This window comes from Neophocaena asiaeorientalis, unplaced genomic scaffold (assembly GCF_003031525.2).
Source record: "Neophocaena asiaeorientalis asiaeorientalis breed wild unplaced genomic scaffold, Neophocaena_asiaeorientalis_V1.1 scaffold400, whole genome shotgun sequence".
In the NCBI taxonomy this organism is placed as follows: Eukaryota; Metazoa; Chordata; class Mammalia; order Artiodactyla; family Phocoenidae; genus Neophocaena; species Neophocaena asiaeorientalis.
The window spans coordinates 194,619-216,873 of NW_020175089.1; the positions used below are offsets into that span (position 1 = coordinate 194,619).

At 38.4% G+C, this 22,255-nt stretch overlaps 1 protein-coding gene across 1 annotated transcript in view; it reads right to left on the reverse strand.

Moving 5' to 3' along the window:
• Window positions 1–9,528: 9,528 nt before the first annotated feature.
• PLCB4 (phospholipase C beta 4) overlaps window positions 9,529–22,255 on the reverse strand; it is a 266,535-nt gene continuing 253,808 nt past the window's right edge. The window contains exons 35-38 of the mRNA XM_024764269.1: window positions 17,052–17,109; window positions 16,526–16,612; window positions 13,477–13,513; window positions 9,529–11,058 (exon numbers count right to left, since the gene is read on the reverse strand). Coding sequence (XP_024620037.1) covers window positions 10,970–11,058; window positions 13,477–13,513; window positions 16,526–16,612; window positions 17,052–17,109 — 271 coding nt within the window. The 3' untranslated portion in view covers window positions 9,529–10,969. The remainder of the gene's footprint in view (window positions 11,059–13,476; window positions 13,514–16,525; window positions 16,613–17,051; window positions 17,110–22,255) is intronic.

Genomic DNA, 22,255 nt, shown 5'->3' on the forward strand with positions numbered 1-22,255 from the left:
TGGGATGGTTTGTTATGCAACCATAGATAAATGAACTAGCAGGGGCCAGATCATGGGAAGGTATATAGGCTCAGGAAAGAATTATGGCTTTTATTTTTAATGCAGAGGGAAGAATTAGAGGATTTTAAGCAGATGAGTTACACGATCTGATTTACACTTCAAGAGGCTCACTCTGCTCATGTGTGGAGAAAGGGCTGTAGGGGCTCAAGAGTGAACGGAAATGAAACCAGGAGGCTGTGACAGTTGTCAAAGTGAGGGATGACGGAGGCTAAAACCAGGGTGGTTTTCCCAGTAGTGTTGAGAAGTAGTTCCATTCCAGAAATAGCTTGGAGAAAGAGCCAATAATACTTATTGATTAGACCAAGGGGATGAAAAAAAGAGATAATCAAAAATTATTCTTAGAATTTTAACCTGAGCCCGGGAAGGTGGAAATATCATTAGTAACTGAAAAGTGGGTTTTCAGTTAAAAACAACAACAACAACAGGAATTCTGTTTTGAATGAGCTAACTTTGAAATGCCTATTATATACCCAATGGCAGGTTTATGTGGGGATCAATGAGGAGGAACTGCCGGACATATAAACTTGTGAGTCTGATTACTAGGGATCATTTTTGCTACTTCAAGAGAGGGCTGTGTTGCTTTGCCCCGCCCTTTTGTGCAGGGTCCTCCTTCTCATACAAATTCAAAATATTAGTGAACCCAAATAGTAGTCTTTCACACTGAAAAGTAAGTTTAGAAAAGCACACTGTCTTTGAGACAGTCTCGTGGCTTCCTTGGCACCTGGCATGCACATGCCGCGGACCTGGGATGATTAATGGACGAGACCGTTCGTGACCCACTTATGGGCTATTGCTTCCATTATAAACCCTTTGAAATCTGGAAGGCTGGCTGGATGCCATTCCAACTGGACACACTGTCATCTTTTGTATTTATTTTTAAATCATAAGATGAAACAAAACAAAACAAAAAATACCCCTCACGACCCACCCACTCATATCTCTAGAGATTTGTTGCTACTAAAATATAGTGCATATGATAACATCTGTGTACCTGTCATGTTTTTTGTCCTATTTGTTAAAACATTCGAGATTAGATCCAGTGCTGATTAGTTCTCACCACTTTTGGTGATCAACGTTGATCATTTAAGAATAACATATTGCAGGCTATTCATGACTTTCATTGTTATTGTTGTTTACATTTCTCAACAGTCACCTCCATACCAGAATACAGGCAGTGAAAGAGAAAAGTCAAAGCAAAACCTTCTTAATATTTTTTCTTGATTGACTAATCCATTAAGCAAAGGTCAAGACTCATCTTTTGCATGACGTTGAGGACTTTGCTGCCTCATAGTAAAGTTAAGACACATACATGGACATCTGGCACACTCTGGCAGCTGGAAGTACCATTTCTTTATTTTTTAAAATCAAAACAATTCTAATCTGAATGTCCTCCCCCAATCCCATAAACTTTCCAAGGTTGAGGGGAAGTCCAGTGCAGCAGATACTCTTGGTGCCCATTTATTTCCCTGTGGCCCCTGGCAGCTTAAGGACATGGTGGTGTTCGTGCCTCCTGCCTCAAGAACCCGTGGCTTTTTCCTGAGGGCTCTCTCTGGCCCCTGGAACTTGCTCAGCCCACAGGGGTCAGGCTGGAAGTGTGAGGAGTTACTACCCTCAAGAACAACTTTCACCTAACAAGATGAGAAAGTTAGAGGATGAATAGCCGTGTCTTCACCCCTGGTGGGACAATCCTGAGGGAGTGCTACACTCTCTCCATCACAGAGTCCCCAGCGGGATGGAGCCCCAGTTGCCCACAGCAGTAACAGTGACCATTATTATACCGCTAGTGTTCTATCCACCCCCACTCCAATCTCTTATTATGTTTCCTGAGATGAACTCCAAAATAGAATACTTGTACCCAAATTCTTGTCTGAGGGCCTGCTTTTTGGAGACCACAAGTTGAGACATCCAGCATCACCTAATTGCCTTCTTCCCCTTCTTTTGGACAATACAATGACACTGGGAAGCCCTGAGGAGTGGGGGAGGCACCCACTCCTCAGTCCCAGAGGGCACTGCTGCCATTGTTCCTTGTCCCAGCCAACATGGACTGGGCTACATGTCCAAGGCAGCCATCTTTCTTGTTATCTCCCTTTCTTCTATAAAGGCTGGCAAAGCAGTCAGGTAGCCTTCCCATCTGAGGTTCTGCCACTGCCCAGACCCTGGGTTTCAAAAAGCCTATTCTTTGGGCGCTCCAAGGGCCCTTTATTGCTTCTCTTCTCCAAAAGCTAGAGAGCTGTGTTTTCACCACTCTGCTCCTCAACTCTGGAGTACTTCAATCCCCTTCACTCTTGTTTACTCAGCTCCAGTGGGCTAGATCAAGGGCTGGCAAATTTTCTCTGTAAAGGAGAAGATGGTAACTATTGTAGACTTTGTGGGCTATGCAGTCTCTGTTTAACCCTGCTGTTGTATGTAGCATGAGAGCAGCCATAGGTCATACATAAGTTGACAAGTGTGGCTGTGTTCCAATACAACTTTATTTATGGACCCAGAAATTTTCATTTCATATAATTTTTGCAAGTCAAAAATAGTTTTCTTTAATTTTTTCCCCCAACAACTTAGAAATGTAAAAGCATTCTTAGCTCATAGATCATCCAAAATAAGGTAGCAGACTGGATTTGGCCAGTGGGGCATAGTTTGCTGACTTGTAGGCTAGTCTTTCAAAGAAAAATCCTGTTTAGATTTTTTTATGCAGCTAAGCTCCTTTTTGATTGGTATTATTTGAATCTAATTAAGGTTAGGAATGCATTGGATTTATTGGATTTATCAAGTTTTGATGTATTATCAACAAATAAACGCTTCTAGGTCAGGGAAATATCCTTTGCATTTTCCCCAGAGCACTCCTTGTGGTTGTATACATAAATTAATTTACAATAGCACCAGAGCAGAGAGCTTATTATTTGTTCTTTATTGTGCTATACACTGTGCTGTGGGACTCACTCAATCATTTTCTCATTTGAAGAAAAGATGATAAAACCCACACTAATAGGTTGCCATGACAATTAAATGACATTGTGTCTGTGGCAACACTTTGTTAATTGTAATTGTAAAATGTCAGGTGGTATTGTGATCATGCTTTTCAGGTATAAGATATGATGATCTCTGTTTCAGGGTGGTGATTCTGTAGGCAAGAGGAATTTAGAAGCTGGAGAATAAATGTATTTTATTCCTTAATCTCCCATTATGTGGCTTTATGACCTTGGAGTCAATAATTTCTCCATCTGTGCAACGGTGATAATGTTCTTGATTTGCCTGTAACATGGCGATTAAATGAGAAAGATTGTTAAATGCTATGAACATGTAAGATTTAAAGTTACCATTTGGTCTCAGACCCCTTTAAATTTTTAAGAAACTCAAAGGATTTTTATTTATGTGAATTAAATGTCAATAGTACTGGGCTTCCCTGGTGGCGCAGTGGTTGAGAGTCCGCCTGCCGATGCAGGGGACACAGGTTCATGCCCCGGTCTGGGAAGATCCCACATGCCGCGGAGCCTGCACGTCCGGAGCCTGTGCTCCGCAACGGGAGAGGCCACAACAGTGAGAGGCCCGCATAACGCAAAAAAAAAAAAAAAAAAAAAAAAAAAAAAAAAAAAAAAAAAGTCAATATTACTATGTTAGAAAGGGAAACAGAGAAAAGTCAAAATAATAAACCCATCATATGTTAAGGTATAAATAATGTATTATTAAAATAGCATATTTCAATAAAAACAACTATGTTTTCTAAATACTGGTGGGAAGGGTGACATTGTTTTACGTTGTTGCAAATCTCTTTAATGTCGGGCTTCACAGAAGTTATCTGAGTTCTTGTGTCTTTTTCTTCACTTAGTCTGTTGTGATTTGCTGTTTTCATTGAAGTATATGAAGAAAATTTTGTTTCCCACAGAGATGGGTTTGATACAACATGACCTGGCAGACCCTCTGAAGGGCTCTTGGGGACACACTGGTCCACAAAGAGGTCCTTGATGCACACTTTAAGAACTAGTTCTAGAGACTATTCCCATCATTGCAGAAGGTTCCCACAGGAACCACTATCCTGGCCTTCAAGATTGGGATTACCTCAAGTTTCATATACATGGAATCACAATGTAAGCACTTTTGTGCATTCCACCGTGCATCAGATATACCAGATTTTATTGATCCATTCTCATATTGGTGCACATTTGAATTGTTTCTAGTTTTTTACTGTTATGAGTGAAGAACATATTTTTTGGTGAACACATGCACTCATTTCTCTTGGAGCGGAATTGCTGAAACATAAGATGAGCCGATGGATGTTTAGCTTAATAGATTTCCAAGCCACAGAAAATATTTTTATTTGTTGAATTTCATTTCAGTATATATCATTTAACATAAATTATTTCATAATTTTCCTATTAATATATATCTTTCTTTTAAAATGTTGCTTTAAAAATCTATGTAATTTCCCAATACTATACAATTCCATTGCTAGACTATTAAATAAAAAGAAAAAACTGTTTCATTTTATGTGATTGGACAAGGTTATGTAGTAAAGTAATTCCCCATTTACCTATTTACCTGAATGTCTTCCATTTTTCTGGAAACTTAAGGATTCATAACTCAGACAAAATATCTAAAAACAACTAATGAATATTAGTAGCTAGGGTTGTTCACATGATATAATTTTATTGACTGAGGAGCCCAAACGAAGGAAAAAGAAGTTTAAAAGCAAACAACAAAAAATAAGAAAAGAAGGAGGGGGAAGTAAAAGAAGAAGAAAGAGGTGTATGTCAAATGACAAGGTTGAAAGCATCAGCAGTCCAAGTTAGAAGAAGTGAACAACAGACCCTCAGAAGGTTCCAAAAGGAAATAGATCCAGACACAATGAGATGCAAGAGACACCAAACATGGCAGCTTAGTAGTTGGCATGGTTCAGTGGAAGAGAAAACTATGTCCCACTCACATCAGTGATTCCAGTGGCTTTATTTATGTGCAGTTTCTGGAATTCTGAGATGACACTTTTATCATCTTCATATTCCCAAGACTTGGATGTATTAACTATTGCCACATAACAGACCAACCCCAAATAACATCTGTTTACTGTTTCTCATGAGTTTGTAGGCTGGCTGGGTGGTTCTACTGGTTTGGGAAAAGCTTGGCTGGTCTTAGATGCAAGCTCACGCATCAGCTGTCAGCTAGTACGGTGGACAAGATGACTCAACTCTCTGTGAGTCTCCCCCACCACCAGCAGGCCAGCCTGCACTCGTTCTCATGGCAGTGGCAGAGATCCAAGGGAAGAAACAAAAATGTACCTCTGCTTTGACAAGTTTGCTGCCATCCCAGTGGTGGAAGCAAATTACATGACCAAGCCCAAAGTTAGTGCAGCAGGGTGTTATCAAAGGGCAGGGATAGAGGAAGGCATGACAAATTGGAGCCATTAATGCAACCCATCTGTCATACTGGCATGGCCTAAAACTATAATTACAGATAACTAAAAAAATAATATATTACTAGTTAAAAACTATTGGATTGGCCAAAAATATCATTCAGGGTTTTCTGCAACATCTGATGGAAAACCTGAACGAACTTTTTGGCCAATCCAATATTTGAACATATAGAGGACTACAGTGGGCTCCTAATAAATATTTGACCGATGAATAAAGTTAGTTCAATGCTGAGAATGTGTTCACTACAACCATTCGTGTGTCAGTCAAGGTATATAAGAATTCACAATTTAGTCTTATAGTCTATAGGGTTCAACATGCTGCATTATGAGCACCACTCTAACACAAACACCAAGTTTTTTCTACAGAGAAGAAAAAGATAAAGTTTAAAAGCTGTGTGTGAGAAAATTAAGCATATATATTGCTTGAAAAGGGTAAACAATAAGTATTTTGAGCGACAAGTATAACATTTCCACATTCAAGTTATATAAGTTTAGAAACAATCAAGGGTCAAATTCTTTTATCTCTCTTGTTATGTTTTAAATACATTTGACTCACCTAAAGCTACTGGGTCATGGTGTGAGTGATTAGGTATACAATATTAAACTGGCCTCCTTTGGAAAAGTTTTCCAAATTTTATCTTGGTGGAGACTTTAAGGGGGTCTCAAAAATGTCCAGGTTGAAGTAGCTTGGGGACTTGCCCCAAATTTCCAAGGAAGTATGATGAGTACAGGAGAGGAAGAGGCATTGCTTCATTAATCGAGTAAAGCGCTGCCACCTATTTTTTCTTTTAATGTAAAAGCAATGATACTGCTATTTTTAATCATCTCCCCGCTCCCTTCCTAATATTTTTGCATTATTCTAACCTATGGAGCAGAACGCTTTTCATGATATATTATTAAAGAAGATGGCTCATAAAAATTCATCCCAGAGGCACTACCCAGGATTTATTATGACATTAAAGTTGTGCTTGGGATTCTGTGAAATGCCAAGCATCAAGGAAAAGTTGTAGAGAAGAGTGGCCTTCTGCTAAACTTTCACATGTGATGATAAAGAGAAGCTACTGAGGGCTTGGAATGAGGCATCTCTAAGACAACCTCAGCACTGAAATAATGCAGGGTGTTCCCTCTTCATTCTCCATAATCACACTTAGTGTTGATGGAGCCACATTGCCTGTTAACTATGGTAAGAGTCCTACGGCTTTGAAAGGATGCTAACAATATGAACTGAGGAAAATTTTTTTCTTGAAATTGGGAAGGAAACTTACTTTAGCCTTTCATTGAAGGACATTGCACAAGGGGCCAAACAGATAGTTACAAACCCTTCATTCATAGAAAACAACTTAAATGGTCATTGGGTAGTTACTGACTACCTGTTCTTTGCAAAGCAAATAAACAAAGCCTGAAAAGAAATTAGTCTGGGCTGGTGGAAAAGTCTATGCTTAAACAACTTTTAAAGTGTAAATGGATACATTCAGAAGGGCAGATGATTTCTTGCTTGGGGGAATGAGGGAAGTTTTGGAGGTGGCATTTTGGGAGGTTGCTTTTAAGAATTGATAGAACATCATCATGTGACATGGCTAGGAAAGATGTGTGCTACGTGTGTGAACAGAGAATAGTGATAATCCAGACTGGCTATGTGAGGGTGCAGTCTGGGGCCCAAGATGAATGCTGATATCAGTAATCTTGACATTATTCTTTAGGTAGTGGATTGGAACTCAGGTTTTACCAGCCAGATAGTAATATGATCAGAGCTGCTGTTTGGGAAAATTAACCTAGGTGTAGAAGAGATTTGAGGGGCAAAGAAATTCAATTTTGGGTGTTGAAGAATGAGAAAAGTTGTAAGGGAGAAGGCAACTTCCAAGACAGGGTAGAATTCATGGGTTTTATAAACAGATTGAGTGTGGAAGCACACAAGGTTTAGCGCCTGTTATGGACTGTTAAACAGGGAGGACAGATGGAGGGAGGGTCTCTTTTTTTGATTAATTACATACAATGTGCATGTGGGCCACTTGTTTAACCGAAAAGCTAAGAGGAAGAACCAGAGCTTAGGAAAAGTAAGAATTATGTTCAGAGAAGTAGAAATTGAAGGCATGTGACTGAATGAAACAGCTAAGGAAAATACACATAAAGAACATCCTTTGAACTGATGGTGAAAAATAGATTTCTTTCTGCTTTTGAAATGATCTCCAGGAAGCTCACTGCTAAATTTCAAACCCAATCGTGTAAGTGTCCTTTAGTTTAGGTTTTCTGATATAAGGTTTCTCTTGTGCTCTATCTTTAAAACTAAGTCCCCCCCCACCCCCATTAAGACTTGGGATTTGAGTAGCTTGCATAGTATTTTTTGAAATACTATATATTTCATGGATTCCAAGCTTCACATATTTTCTACATTTTAACATCCCTGAAATTGAAATGTGTCTTATAATCACTGGATGGTGTGTCATAGTTTAACTGGCAGCATGCTTTCATTCTTTGTGGAATATAAAATAGTAATGGGCATGTTCTAATCAATGATGTCTTGGATTTGATGAAATATGGTACTTCCCGATGGGTTTCCCTATCTTGTCAATCTGCTTTCTTTTCCATGAAGCCTTTTATCCCCCCAAAAGGGGAAGACCAATCTACTTAGGGAAGAAGTCCAGTCCAGTATGAGCATTCCAATCAATCATCCATGAGCGGCTGAATATCCTTTCAGGGCTGATAGGAGGGAGAAAGGTAAGAATTGAGTCAAGTGCCTTGATCCCCAGATTGGGACAAAAAGTCCTGGAGGTGGGAGAAGGAAGATGTAGTAGAACCTCTATAGGCTTGCTTCTTGCTTCTTGTGGCATAGCTCTAGAAAATTACAAGCCTCCTGGAGAAACCCCTGTGGTATTGGAACAGCACGGCGTTAGAAGCTGACAAATGGCCAAAGGAGGTATTTAAATGGATAAACCTGAGCTAGCACCTCTGGTTCCCACTCCCAACAAAATCCAGAAGTTTCTGTGTATCCCAGAAGAATGTTGGAAAAAATGAGCCTAGGGTGAAAACTCCTCTGAGCAGAAACCTTGAGACACTGAGATGGAAGGGCCCACCTTGCAGGCAGTTAGGACCACCCCACAGAGGAGACCAGATGCTCCTCCCCACTGCCAGGAGGACACACAGGCTTCTCTTCACACCAAGAAGCCACCTGGGGAAAGAAGCAGGGAGACTTCCCTAAGGGGAAGGGAACTCTAACTGGGGGTTTGACTTTGAAGTAATTTAATATGCTTCTGAAATAGGTGTGTTTTTTATTTTTAAGTTGGAAGAGGCTGAGTAACTGTAATTGGCAGGATTTGTTTTTCCTTCATAATAAGTGAGAATGCAGGATTTGAGTGCAATATGAACTTACAATTGAAAATAAACACATCTTTTTGTTGTACATTTGAGCTGTGTGTACATTTTCATCCTATTACAATGGATCCTTTCAGGGAGTAAGATATCTCAAATACTGAAAGTAATCTGGGTTAAACAAAAAAAAACTGGCTCTGGATTTAAGCTGGACCTCAGAAATACTTATGGCAGTGTAGGAGGATGAAAAGCCAGAGAAGAAATAATCAGAAAAATGGGAAAAGTAAGAGTTTGCTCCTACTTTTTTCTGCTTCTCTCTCAGAAGAAGAGCAAAGAGCAGGGGAGTGATGGATTCAGTCAAGTGCTACAGAATGGTGAGCACTGGGAAGAAGCTATTTGATTTGATGAGGGAGCCATTTGGAATCTCTGAAAACTGGCCATCCAAATGTGGTACCATTTTAATAGCCATCATTTTTCATGGGATGTTAGTGTTGAAAGATACATAGTCTAACTCCACTGTCTTACAGATAAGGAAATTTGGAACCAGAGAATTTCAGAAGCCAGTTCAAAGGATAAATATGAGAAAAAGAAAAAAAAAAAACAAGTACTTTACATTGGGAGTCAACTAGAATCAGCCTGTTTTGTGTCAGGAGCAAAATGTGTTGGGTCATGCATAAGCCCCCTTCAATGAAGAGATCTTTTATGAAACAGGAAAAGTACACTGGAAAGCATCTTTGGGAGCAAATACTCTGACGGGTGTTAGATGTGTTTTCATTTTTTATTAGAGAAGTTGGAAGTTTAATTTCAATATTGATGGTAACATAATTTTCTCTGCTTTATTCAGAGGAACACACAGAATCAATCTGTACAAGCATATACAACAATTCAGTTGGTGGTTTGTGCCCTAAAATCAGTAATCTGATTTGCTCTAGATTACAGTTTCCATGCACTCCTCTGGGCTTTGGGGCATGGCTCCATTCCCAGGGGGGACTTCTTCATGCAGTCTCTGCAACACAACTACAGCAGGCTTAAAGACCATGCAGATTAACACTGTAGCAAATTGTTTTGATATTTAACAGACATAAAAAGGTTATTTCCTGATATGAAATTCTGAAAATCTGCATAAATATTTTTGTGTAAAATTAAATTAGTTATGTATTTTTTTTGAAACTAGAACTTGAAGTATCAAGAATGCCCACATAATTCATATACACATATATATAGACTTCTTCATTATGCTAAAAGTCTTGAGAGTCAAATTATATTCTGTGCCATACATTTTCTTAACCAGTATTTACTTGCATTAGGTTAACTGTGTACGGATTAGTCGTAATTGGTGCTTGTGTATCATGCAAACATAGTTCTAGTATTCCTGTTTACTAATCTTGTCATGTGGCAATACTTAGATGATTTTGCTCTCTGACAGTGAGAATTAGGAGTATAAATACTTTATACATGGTCACATTTACAAACGTTTGCCAATAACCACAATCTTTATGGTGTAAGAGTGAGCTGTAATAATCTGGAATTGACAGAAGCAATTCCTAGAAAGCAGTGTCAGATGTCAACTTTCTTAAAAGTGCCTGACAGAGTTCTCCTTTTGAGCACTGATGGGTTTTGGCACAGGGACACTGTTCTTTTTTTTTTTTTTTTCTATTGTTCTAATAATTTCCACAACTGTTACAGGAAGTTAGCTTCTTATGGCATGGTGGAGACTTGGCACTTACTGATGAGGTAACTTAGATATAGAAAAATTCCCCCAGATTATTTGTCTAGCAGATCACCACTTCTGCTGATAAATTTGTAGACAGAGTTTTTTTTCCCCCTAGTGCATGCGCTTACTATCACATGGCTAATACACTATTTTTGCTGTTGCTCAAACATGTCCTAATGCATCACAAAGCAGAGTAGTTAACACCAAGCTCATTTATCTGTGATGGTACTTTATAGCAAACATGTTTAAGTGGTATGATCAATGGGTAAACTCTGCCTTATTGGAATCGTAATTTTGGGGGATTTGTAGCTACTTTTAGTTGGCCAAGGAAATTCAGTATTCAAAACATTTAAGAGAAGTACGTAAGTCTCTGTGGTTTCAGGTGACATCTTGTCTATACATAAAGGAAACGCAAAAGACATCAGCTTTCTTCCACGGAATTTGTGTTCAGAACTTTGGGAGTGCTCTTTTGATGCAGTGGTTCTGTGGTTTCAGTTTGCGTCCTGGAGTTTCACACAACTGTTGCTGGTCTGCGGTCCATCTCGGCTTCCAATTTCACCATCTGCTGCATCTCCTTCGCCTGTAACATCAGAAACGTGACCTTACATGTTGAAATCCTCTCCTGAAGCCATAGAGCAAACCCAACCTCTCTTCTCCCGTAAATTTGATGCTTGTCACTATGTCCTGGCTACTTAAAGTGTGGTCCATGGACCAGCATCATCAGCATCACCTGGGATCTTGTGAGAAATACGGTATCTTGGACTCCACCCCAGACCTACTGACCCAGAATCTGCATTTTAATAAGATCGCCAGGAAATTTTTATGCACGTTAAAGTCTGAGAAGGACTGGTCCACACAGTACCAGGAAAACAACTTGAGAAGAGGCTACACCTGTTACTAATAGATTATGTCGTGTCTAACTGTTTGATTTAGTTTCTACAGATTGACATGCCTTGACTGTGTGAAGATAATTTGATCACTTTTAGAATAAGCATTGCTTATGAACGACTTATTCCCCAAATAGCCTGAAATTTAATTTAAAGTAGTTGCCTAAGAATTTCACTGATGGAGAAGTTCAGGTGGGAGCATATCACATTGATTTGGTTGGAGTATGCTGCAAACAGAACGTTACAGGAATATGTAGGGTTCCTGGAATGCTATTGTCCAAAAACTATCCTCATAGGCTCTCACTTCTCTGGAGTCATTCATTTTTTATGGTCCACCCCAGGAAGTAAGCCACGGTGAACTCAATCTCATGAATTAAGGCTGTCAAGAAGACAACCAGCTGATTTGGGGGGTGGAAAGGCGTCATATGGGGACAGGTTCTGATGACAAATCATTGCCTGGCAAAATAGGGAAAATCAATTGGTTCATTTTATCTTTTACTTTCCAGCCGTATGCTTTTTTCCAACCCAATACATGGATCTTTCAGAGGAACAATAAAGCAACCTGTCCTTTTTTAGTGACACATCATTTTGAAATAAAGGGCATTTAAAAATGGAAACATGGATATGGAAAGATATAACTCAAGAGGAGGACTCTCATGAGCTCTGATGTTACTATTCATGTCTAGTTAGGTATTCCAACCAAATGGAAGGTCAGTGGGAGGATTTGGTCAACTCTGCAGATCATACTATGAACATCTAAATGTCCCAAATGAAGTCCTGCTACAAAATTAGTTTAACCCACAGACCATAGAGTGAGTTCCTTCTTATCGTTATTTTTGCTTGTTTGTTTTATGGGTTTTTTTGTTTTTTGCGGTACGCAGGCCTCTCATTGTTGTGGCCTCTCCTGTTGCAGAACACAGGCTCTGGACGCGCAGACTCAGCGGCCATGGCTCACGGGCCCAGCTGCTCTGCAGCATGTGGGATCTTCCTGGACAGGGGCACGAACCTGTGTCCCCTGCATCGGCAGGCGGACTCTCAACCACTGCGCCACCAGGGAAGCCCTTATCGTTATTTTTATATTGTGGCTTTAAATTTCATTTTGGTGAGGATGGATATAATAACATTAAAGATGATAACTTTCTGCTTACATTTGGGATGGACGGTTCCCCCTCCCCAGATTTTTTTTATGCCTGAGATATAATAATGCTCTAATAGAGAAATGAAGAAATGGAGAAAAATATACAAACATGAAACTATGACACAAGCAGTATTCATAAGAGATGACAGTGAAACATTATCGGCACTTGAAATTAAATACTTCTATGTTCACTAAGCAGTAATAAAGGATTCCCTATGCTTCTCCCCCTCTAGCATTTAAAGACAATATTGAACACTGTTTAGAAAGAAGGATCATATTAACACTAAAAAAGGATTCCAAGAGCCAGCTTCTCATATGAGCAGGGTGACCATTCATGCCCACTTGTCAAGGACGGTTTCAATTTATGCCCATGGTCTTGGCTATTATGAACAGCTTCCCCTTTCACTTACAAAACTATCTTGTTTGAACAATAAATCATATGGTCACTTATAAGGGGTGATTAAGGTCTCTGGCAGATTGGATCTAACACAAAGCATGCCAAGAGTCATTGTATAATGACATTGTATAATGTTTCTGCACGCAAACCATAACTCTTTGTCATTAAAAACCACCAATGAACTTTTACCAGGGTGCTTTAAAAATTAATGGCAGTCATATTAATGTTTGTGAAAGATATGACTCTGTGACCCAGTCTTAGCTGTGGTCTGTCCAAACAACAACCATACATCACTGTTTTTGATGCCTGGGTACATCTTCATTAGCATGGCTTGAGTTTCCCAGGTCTGCAACTGGAAAGGCTACTAAAACTCCATCAGAAATAATTCTCTCAAGATGCTGGCCATTTTGGTTTGAATATTACATCAGAAATCCAAGCATTAAATAGTCACACTTTTAAATCAAACCCTTGTGATCTTAACTAGTCATGAGCAGATATGAATCATCAAAGCACCAAGAATACGGATGTAGTTGAGCAGGAAGGCAATGTCTTGCTTATCAGAGTTTTCAGTCCTACCTTGCGTTTGGGACACTGCATGACAGGATTTCAAAAGCTGTTTGTACAAAAATAGTAATGTCAAAATTGAGTCATACATACAAAACAAAGAAAATAAATGAATACTGAAGTGAATTTGAAAAATGAATGCAAAACCATATACAGAAAAGCAAAAAGCTAAGACTAAAACATGTATACAACCGTCAGTGACAAACTTCCCCCAAGTTGATCTCAACAGAAAAAAAAAAGAACAAAACAAACGACCGATGCCTAAGAGCCCAGACTGTGCCTCTCTTGTGGGGCAGTGAGTGAGGAACCCTCCCTTGAGCGAGACCCCCTCACCTTTCTTTATTAAATGATAGGATTGATGGCAAAAATCAATTTTTAAAACTTGGGTGTGACAGTAATGGAACATCTCAGGTTTGAAATGGTGCATGTCAAGAAGGATGAGCTCCTGTGTGGCTGGGAGGTCAATGGGAAACAGCAGCAAAAACCCTTTGGAGTTTTAAATGAATAACTGGCTGACCAAGTAGACAAGGCCATTAGGAGGCTTTAAAAGGCCATATGAAGTTAGGATCCAGAGTCAGGACCCAAATATATTAAAACTTGAGTTGTTTCTTCCAATGCCCTCAACACTGTCTAGCTAATGAAGTAGATCGATTCCAGGCTTTTCTTTGAGAGTGACTGGGAGAATTTAGGCGATTAGGGTCACAGGAAAGCAGGTAAGAAACCTTAAAGGGAGGTATTATGGGAGAATGTTAAAATTCATTTATTTTTGGCTTAGAAACAGAAAAAAGTCTTGGGGTTTAACAGTAGTTTGGGAGATTGTTATACAAGTTTGGGATTGCCTGGAGACAGGAAACTGTTTTCTGCCAATGAAATATTGGTTATAAAGTGAGCTCTCCAAATGGTTCCAGACCTCACCTATTATGAGGGAAGAAACAGAGTCACTATGTCTTTTGCCCTGTGTCTATGACAGTGTTGAAACACACTGAGTAACTGAATTGAGAGGTCTCTGATCTTTAAATTCAAAAAAAAAAAAGGTATACCAGAAATACCTGGGATTGAATTTGCTATAGAATAGGCCATATTTGTAAAGCAAAGCTTAACAAAGAAATTCAAGTCCTAATTCTACATTTGCTGGAAGTGTCACTATATCTTGAATTTCTTTTCATGGAATCTCATTAAATCTTCATCAAATCTGAAGCCTTCTCATGTTTTTTCCTAAGCTTCTGTGACTCAAAGTATCAGGTGTGGGTGGTAGACATTACCTGTGACCCACTGAAAGGCATTATATGAATTTTTGGAACAAAAGGTCACTATTCTCCCAATATGATCCAATCAGTACAGTTATCACTAATCCAGTATTTCAGTGCAAGAACTCTGGTGTGATTTGAGTTACACATGTATTAGGATAAAAGCCCAAAGTGATTTTTAAATTATACAATTTAGCTCTCAAACTAAAAAGACTAGGTAACCGTACTCTCTAGCTCTGATATACACCACTATTGTAGTGATGAGTAATTTTTAGCACATTTATATTCTTTAGTCAAACTTGTTGCCAAGCAACACAATGATTTCTAAGTAGTTTCTTGATTTAGCTAACTGAAACATAACTGCATCTTACCTCCATTTTGCCTTCTTCTAAGGCATCCTTATCCCCACCCAGTCCTGATTCACTAAAGTGGATTCTATTGTTTTGGAGATGGTGGTTCTACCCTTACTCATTCGCCAATGCCCCCCTGCCCCCGCCCCCCAGCACTTTCTGAGAAATGCTTTAGGAGCAAAATCATTAGTAACTTGTACCAGAAGGTGATGTATCTATGAGTTGGTCAAATGAGTTGGGCCCATGGGACAATAAACACTTATTGTCCCCCTTAGGGATCTGTGGACTGTTCATGAATAGAAGCATTTAGCTGGAAAGGAAATGGGAAACATAACTCAGAAGTATGCCCATGAGTAAAACTTCTATCAACCAAAAAGTAAAGAATCTGAAACCAGAAGTTGGATTTATTTGTTACCCAATTGCAATACAAAAAAAAAAAAAGATTTTATGGTTTTGTTTTACTTTCTCAAAGGTAGTTTTTAGTGTAATTTCCAGTTAGGTGTTCTTCAATGGAAGCCATTTACTCTTAAAAAATATATCTTAAATAGTATTACTTTATATATGAAAGGAAATAGGAAAGAATAATGTAGTACAAGTACGTATTTCAGCAAAACCTCTTTAAAGCTTGTATATTGAAGTGAATTATCTAGAAACTTCCAAACCAGCTACACCTAAAGAGATGTATTTGGACTGAGACAGACTGAAATTTTAACTGCTGCTGAGGGTCATTTTGCCACATAAGCTAGAGGTACTTCCATCAAATTGAAATGAGAGTGCGGATGGCCGATGGGCTATAGCCCATCTATATGTACTGCTCGAGGTAAACACACATTTATCCTGGTGTTGGTATATGCCTGATAGCTACTAAATAGTTGGATTTTGGATAACTCTTTTTATTTGTGTACATTTTTTGTGTTTATTTTTATTTGTGTATATTTAGCGTTTAGCACCAAGAGTATGGTATCCACCCACTTCCAGTGGTTTGTAGAGTTATGGTGGTTCATGCCTCTAAGTTTCACTTGTAAGGCCTACTAAGGTTCTATAACTTCACTTTTAGATTGAGGTTGAAAATAGGTGGTCTCTCTCATTTGCTTTTAAATACAACCTCACTTGTCTCTAGGGTACAAGTGATAAAACTCTAAGTGAAAATGAAGAAACAATTTGTAACCTGTTTTCTCCTCCTCTCAGTAATGTCCTTCTTAGAATCCCCATAATCTAATCAAACCATGACTTTTGATTCTTTTCTCCCCACAGCCACATTCCTCTCCCACTTCAAAAAAGAATACTTTCTGTTCTTGGTGGATGAAATGGGGTAAGTACAGTAGGCACCAAATTTTTCTAGCCATCTTTCCGTGCTACTACTCAGTCCACGGGCTTTAGCAGAAGGGTGACTCTGATCTAAGGCATTTGCCTCCCGAAGCTGGCTGGCTGCCTACAACTTTTTATGCTTTTTAGATGAAATACCTGTTCGTTCTGTTTCTCTAGGAATTCGAGGTGCTCAAGCTGGACTTTTTTCAACTGGTCCATTTCTTTGGACTGCTTCATTGCGAGCTGTAAAAAACAAAACAAAACAAAACTTCTGGTTAACTTTGGGTTGTAATCTTAAAACTTATGGATGAAGGTTGGTAGTTTGCAATTTAAGTGACGGATATAAAAAAAAAATAAAAAAGAAGAAAGAAAAGTAGCCTGAAAACTGGGAGAGTTTAAACCCATAATTTTTACTGGCAAGATAGTTCCTGCCAAAATCTTAGAAAACAAGAGTACTTGTTCACGATTAAAATCTGGCTTCATTTTCTGTATAAAATGGAGCAAATAATTACCTTAAAGATTTCAGTGAGAGATTAATTTAGCTTTCAGGGAGCGGAGAAGAGAAGCTAGAATGTTTGACGTACAGAAAAAGCAAATTAGCTAGTAGTCTGATTTCTAAGCATGAGTTACTGTTTATAGTTTTTTTAAAGGAAAAGTGTCAAGAAAATTATAAAATACTTACTCGCTTTCTTTCTTCCAGAAACTTTTTAGTGTTGCTGCTGTTTAATTCCCTGACCCGCCTAAAAGCAACAGGTACAAACAACAGTTGGTATGACGTCGGTTGGACATGATATTAAATATGAAAGATTCATATTCCATTTAATTATTTGGATGGGATTATCACTTCCTTTTCCTAATTTTTATTGAGGAATTTTGAAATGTACAATGTACTGAGAAAAAGACAAAAAAAAATCTGTGTACCCATCACTCAGATTAGTCAACATTAATTATGTTTTACCATGCTTGTCTCATATTTTTAAAGGAAATAAAGCATTGCAGATATAAATAAACCCCCCTTTGTATTCTTCCTCACTCCACTTCCCTCCTTTATCTCTCTCCAGAGGTAACCACTATTCTGAATTTGGTGTGGACCTTCCTATCCATGTTTTAATATTTTTATTACATATGGATGTATCCATATGTAATACACACAAATGTTTCTCAAACTTTCACATGCACACAAATCACATGGAGATACTATCAAAAACACAGATTTCTGAACCCACCCCCAGAGGGTGTGATTCAGTGGGTCTGGGGTGGACCTGAGATTCTGCATTTCTAATAAGCTCCCAGGTGATGCTGATGCTTCTGGACTATACATATACTGTTTTGTATGGTTTCCAAATTAACCTGAATGCTAACATATTCTGGGTTTCCTTCTGTAACTTAAAACTTAGCCTTATGATTAAGAGATATAGCTATGTTTCAAACGATTCCATTATTTTCATCTGCTGCATGGATTTTTCCATTTATGAGTAGATTACAGTATTTTCATTTTGCCATTAATAGAAAGTAGGTTATTTCCCAACAATGCACAATGGTTTGGCACATAGGGTCCTGAAATGCTTGGCACAATGTCTATTGGCTAAATAAATAAAATGTAGGACATATCTTCTTGTGCGTATGAGCAAAGGTCTCTCCAGGGTGTAAACCTAGACTTGTAGGTTGGTAGGGAGTAAACAACTTCATCTTTACTCCAAAATACCTGTCCCAGTTTGCACTCCCACCCATGGTGTCTGGGTGTTACCCTTTCTCCATATCTTTGCCTACTCTTGTTACTATCAGACATTTCCTTTTCTGTCAATTGCTGTTTTTTTGAAATGGCATCATGCTGTTGTTTTAACTCACATTTCCCCTGATTATTGGTGAGGTGGAGTGTTTTTCATGACTAAATAGACGTATAATTGACTGAATTTCTATAATAGTTATAGGTCTATTCAGGTCTTCTCTTTCTTTTACAGTCAGTTTTGGATATTTTAGTTTTTCTAAGCAATTGTCCATTCCATCTAGGTTTTCAAATTCATTAGTAGCATTGTTTATAGTAGTCTTGGTTTTCAAAAGTATTTACTGCATTTGTAGTTATTTCCCTTTTCATCCCCAATACTACTAATTTGTGGTATCTCTTTCTTCTTTATCAATCTTGCTGGAGGTTCACTGATTTCTTTTTTTTTCAAATAACAAGCTTTCGCTTTTGCTTTTTTCACTTTTTTACTTCCATTGCTTTTTGTTTTCTATTTTAATATTTTTTGCTTCTTAAATTTTGATTTCTTCCCATCTGACATCTTTGGGTTCAGTTTACTTTTCTAATTTTATGTCCTCTTTGAGCATTTTCTTATTAATTTTCATTTCTTTAAAAAATATATGCAACTAGGCTATAATTTTCACTGTAAACATCACTTTAAGATCTAGTGGCAGGAAAGGAATAAAGACACAGACATAGAGAATGGACATGGGGAGGGGGAAGGGTAAGCTGGGACAAAGTGAGAGAGTAGCACTGACGTATATACACTACCAACTGTAAAATAGATAGCTAGTGGGAAGCAGCCACATAGCACAGGGATATCAGCTCGGTGCTTTGTGACCACCTAGAGGGGTGGGATAGGGAGGGTGCAAGGGAGACGCAAGAGGGAGGGGATATACGAATACGTATAGCTAATTCACTTTGTTATACAGCAGCAACTAACACAACAATGTAAAGCAATTATACTCCAATAAAGATGTTTAAAAAAGATCTACTCTCTTAGCAACTTTCAAGTAATATACAGTGTGAGCTACAGTCACCATGCTGAAATTAGATGCCTAAAACTTATTAAACTTATATTTGCAAGTTTGTATCTTTTAATCAATGTCTCCTCATTGACTCCCCTACCGTCACCCCCTGGTAATCACCATGCCACCCTGTTTCTATGAATTTGGCTTTTTTATAGACTCCACAAATATATAGTATTTTTCTCTGTCCGATTTAGTTCACTTAGGATAATGTTCTCAAAGTTCATCCATGTTGTCCCAAATGGCAGGATTTCCTTCTTTTTATGGCTAAATAATATTTCATTGAATAGACATCTCAAATTTTCTTTAACCATTCATCTGTTCATAGACACTTAGATTGTTTCCATGTCTTGGCTATTGCGAATAATATTATGATGAACATGGGGATGTAGGCATCTCTTCTAGATAGTGTTTTCATTTCCTTCAGATATATACCCAGAAATGGAATTGCTGGATCATATGGTAGTTCTATTTTTAATTTTTTGAGGAAACTCCTCCATACTGTTCTCCATAGTGGCTGCACCACCAATTTACAATCCCACCAAGAGTGCACAAGGGTTCCCTTTTCTCCACATCCTTGCCAACACTTATTATCTCTTGTCTTTTTGATAACTGCCATTCTAACAGATGTGAGGTGATATCTTATTGTGGTTTTGATTTGCATCCCCTGATGATTCATAGTGTTGAGCATCTTTTCATATACTGTTGGCTATTTGCATGTCTTCTTTAGAAATATGTCTATTCAGGTCCCCTGCCCACTTTTAAAATCAGAGTATTTGTTTTTTGCTATTGATTTGTTGATTTGCTTATATATTTTGGATATTAATGCCTTACCTGATATATGTTTGCAAATATTTTCACGCATTTGGTAGGTTGCCTCTTTATTTTGCTGATTATTTCTCTTCCTGTGTGCTTCAGCTAACTCTGACACATTGATCAACAGTGTTTATGTTGTCATTCAGTTATAAATATCATGTCATTTATGTTGAAATGTCTTCTTTAACCCAAGAATAGAAGTATTTTTCAGCTTCTGCATGTCTTTCTTAGCTCTCTGATTATAAATTTTTAATTTTATTTCTCAGTAGTTTGATAAGGTGGATACACACAGTATGTGTTTAAAAAGGTAACCATTTGGCATAGAGAAATTATTTTTTAAGAGACCAGCCATTTGTAGATGTTTGAGAGTCACCTAACCACTGGATACTGAGTTATAAAAAATAAGTATAATAAAGCAAAATAAGGAAATTAAATTTAAAAACTTTCCTGGTTAAGTTATCAGTAACTCATAATTTAAGAAAACTTGATCTCAACTGGGTTAAAGTCCATTTTGCAACATAATTGAAAAAGTATGATAAAGAGCTATTTGATAATTAGCACATTTATCATGTCGAATTCTATATTTCAGTTTGGACAGTCTAAAACAGTTTAACAAGGTTTTATCATGGCATGAATATTTTGTGTTTTTCAGCTAAAGTGGACAATGTCATTTCCATGTATACAAGGCCATTAAGCAAAGTTCCTTGTCTGAGAATAACGTCCAGAGGGTGGCACTTTGTTAAAATAAACAAGAACCAGATAACTACCCCAAAATGATGGTGTAAATGAGCATTGATTAAATTGAGTAATAATCTCCCTAGAGAGACACAAATGACACTCCATGTTTACTGGGAAATTTCTTGGCCAAAGTGTTGAAAAGGCAATTCATTTCCAGGTCAAATTACTGTGGAATTCCAAATCCTATTGCTGGCCAGTTAATTCCAAACCATATTTAATCCAACAAAACTTCAGCATAAAAATGCACTGGATGGTATTATGCTTTATATTTTGTCCTATTTCAAGTTTAACTTTAATTATGGTTAATAAATGAGATGCGTTTTAAAAATCAACGATATTGAAGTAGTTGGACAGCAGTTACTGCTGTGTTCAAGACAAGGAGGAAACATCAGGTATCAACTAAGCGTCCACAAAAGACCGTGTAGACAGTGGAATTGAAACGGGGTACTTTGCTTGGAGCTGCAAAGTTTCCTAACAGCTCAGCCTATGGTCCACAGCTGAATGACGTAAAGCCCTAAACTTCATGCTCACGTTTTAACCCCCAAAGGTAATCTTCACTTTGCTCTGAATTTTGTTGAGCATAAAACACAGGCTTTGTGTGGGTGGTGAACTCAGCCGGCAGCCACATTCTATCCAAGTCTATTTCTCCAAGAGACACAATCCTGCTGTGCTTGACCACTGCTGTGTGAACCTAGCTCTCAGTTCTGGAGCAACTAGCATCTGTGTTCTTAGAGGCTTTCGGGGCAGCCATGAGCATCACAGGTGAAGATGCTTTTTGGGATCACTGGGAACCAAGTGCTGCTAACTCCCTCTCTTGGGTACTATGACTACTGATGTCCTCTCAGATCCCCTTTACCAGCTTTGGCTAAAAGGGATCTTCTCTGGAGGTCACACAAACCTTCCCCCAACTCTATGTGGCCAATGACTGATTAACATAGAAGTACAAAAGTCAGACACCTGTGGTTCAAAGGGACAGATCATGGTAGAGTTTACAATCCAGAGCTTGAGATCAGGCTGAAAAGGAACTCTAGCCAAGACCATATCCTTACTTAGCCCCTGCCCTGGCCCCCTCCTGCTTCCTCCTCTCCCCTTAGCTGAAGATCCTTTCCTCAGTAAATCATATGCACAAAAATTCCTGTCTTTGTTTCTAGAAACCCATTCGAAGACAAGGATGAACCAGAAAACCTGTGTGTGTGTGTGGGGTGGTGGTGGTTTGAGATGACACCTGGTGTCAAGGACAGCACGAGTCCAGTCAAGGGAAGAAGACCATCCTACATGCTGTTATATAGACTGTAAGTCCATTCAGAATGGGCTTAACACCTGAGCAGATGAGATGCTTACAGGATGACCCAATGGGATGTGGGAAGGATATCTTGCCATATTTTATATAATTTTGTTTGTAAATTAGCACACATATATTGAATGTAAATCTGTTTTACTAGTGGTAGTAAACAATCAGAAGATGTTTTACAGCAATAATAATACATCTTCTAGCAGTTATAATAGCAGGATTCTAAACCAGAACTCACAGGTTTGTTTATATCTCAAATGTGAGTGTGTGTA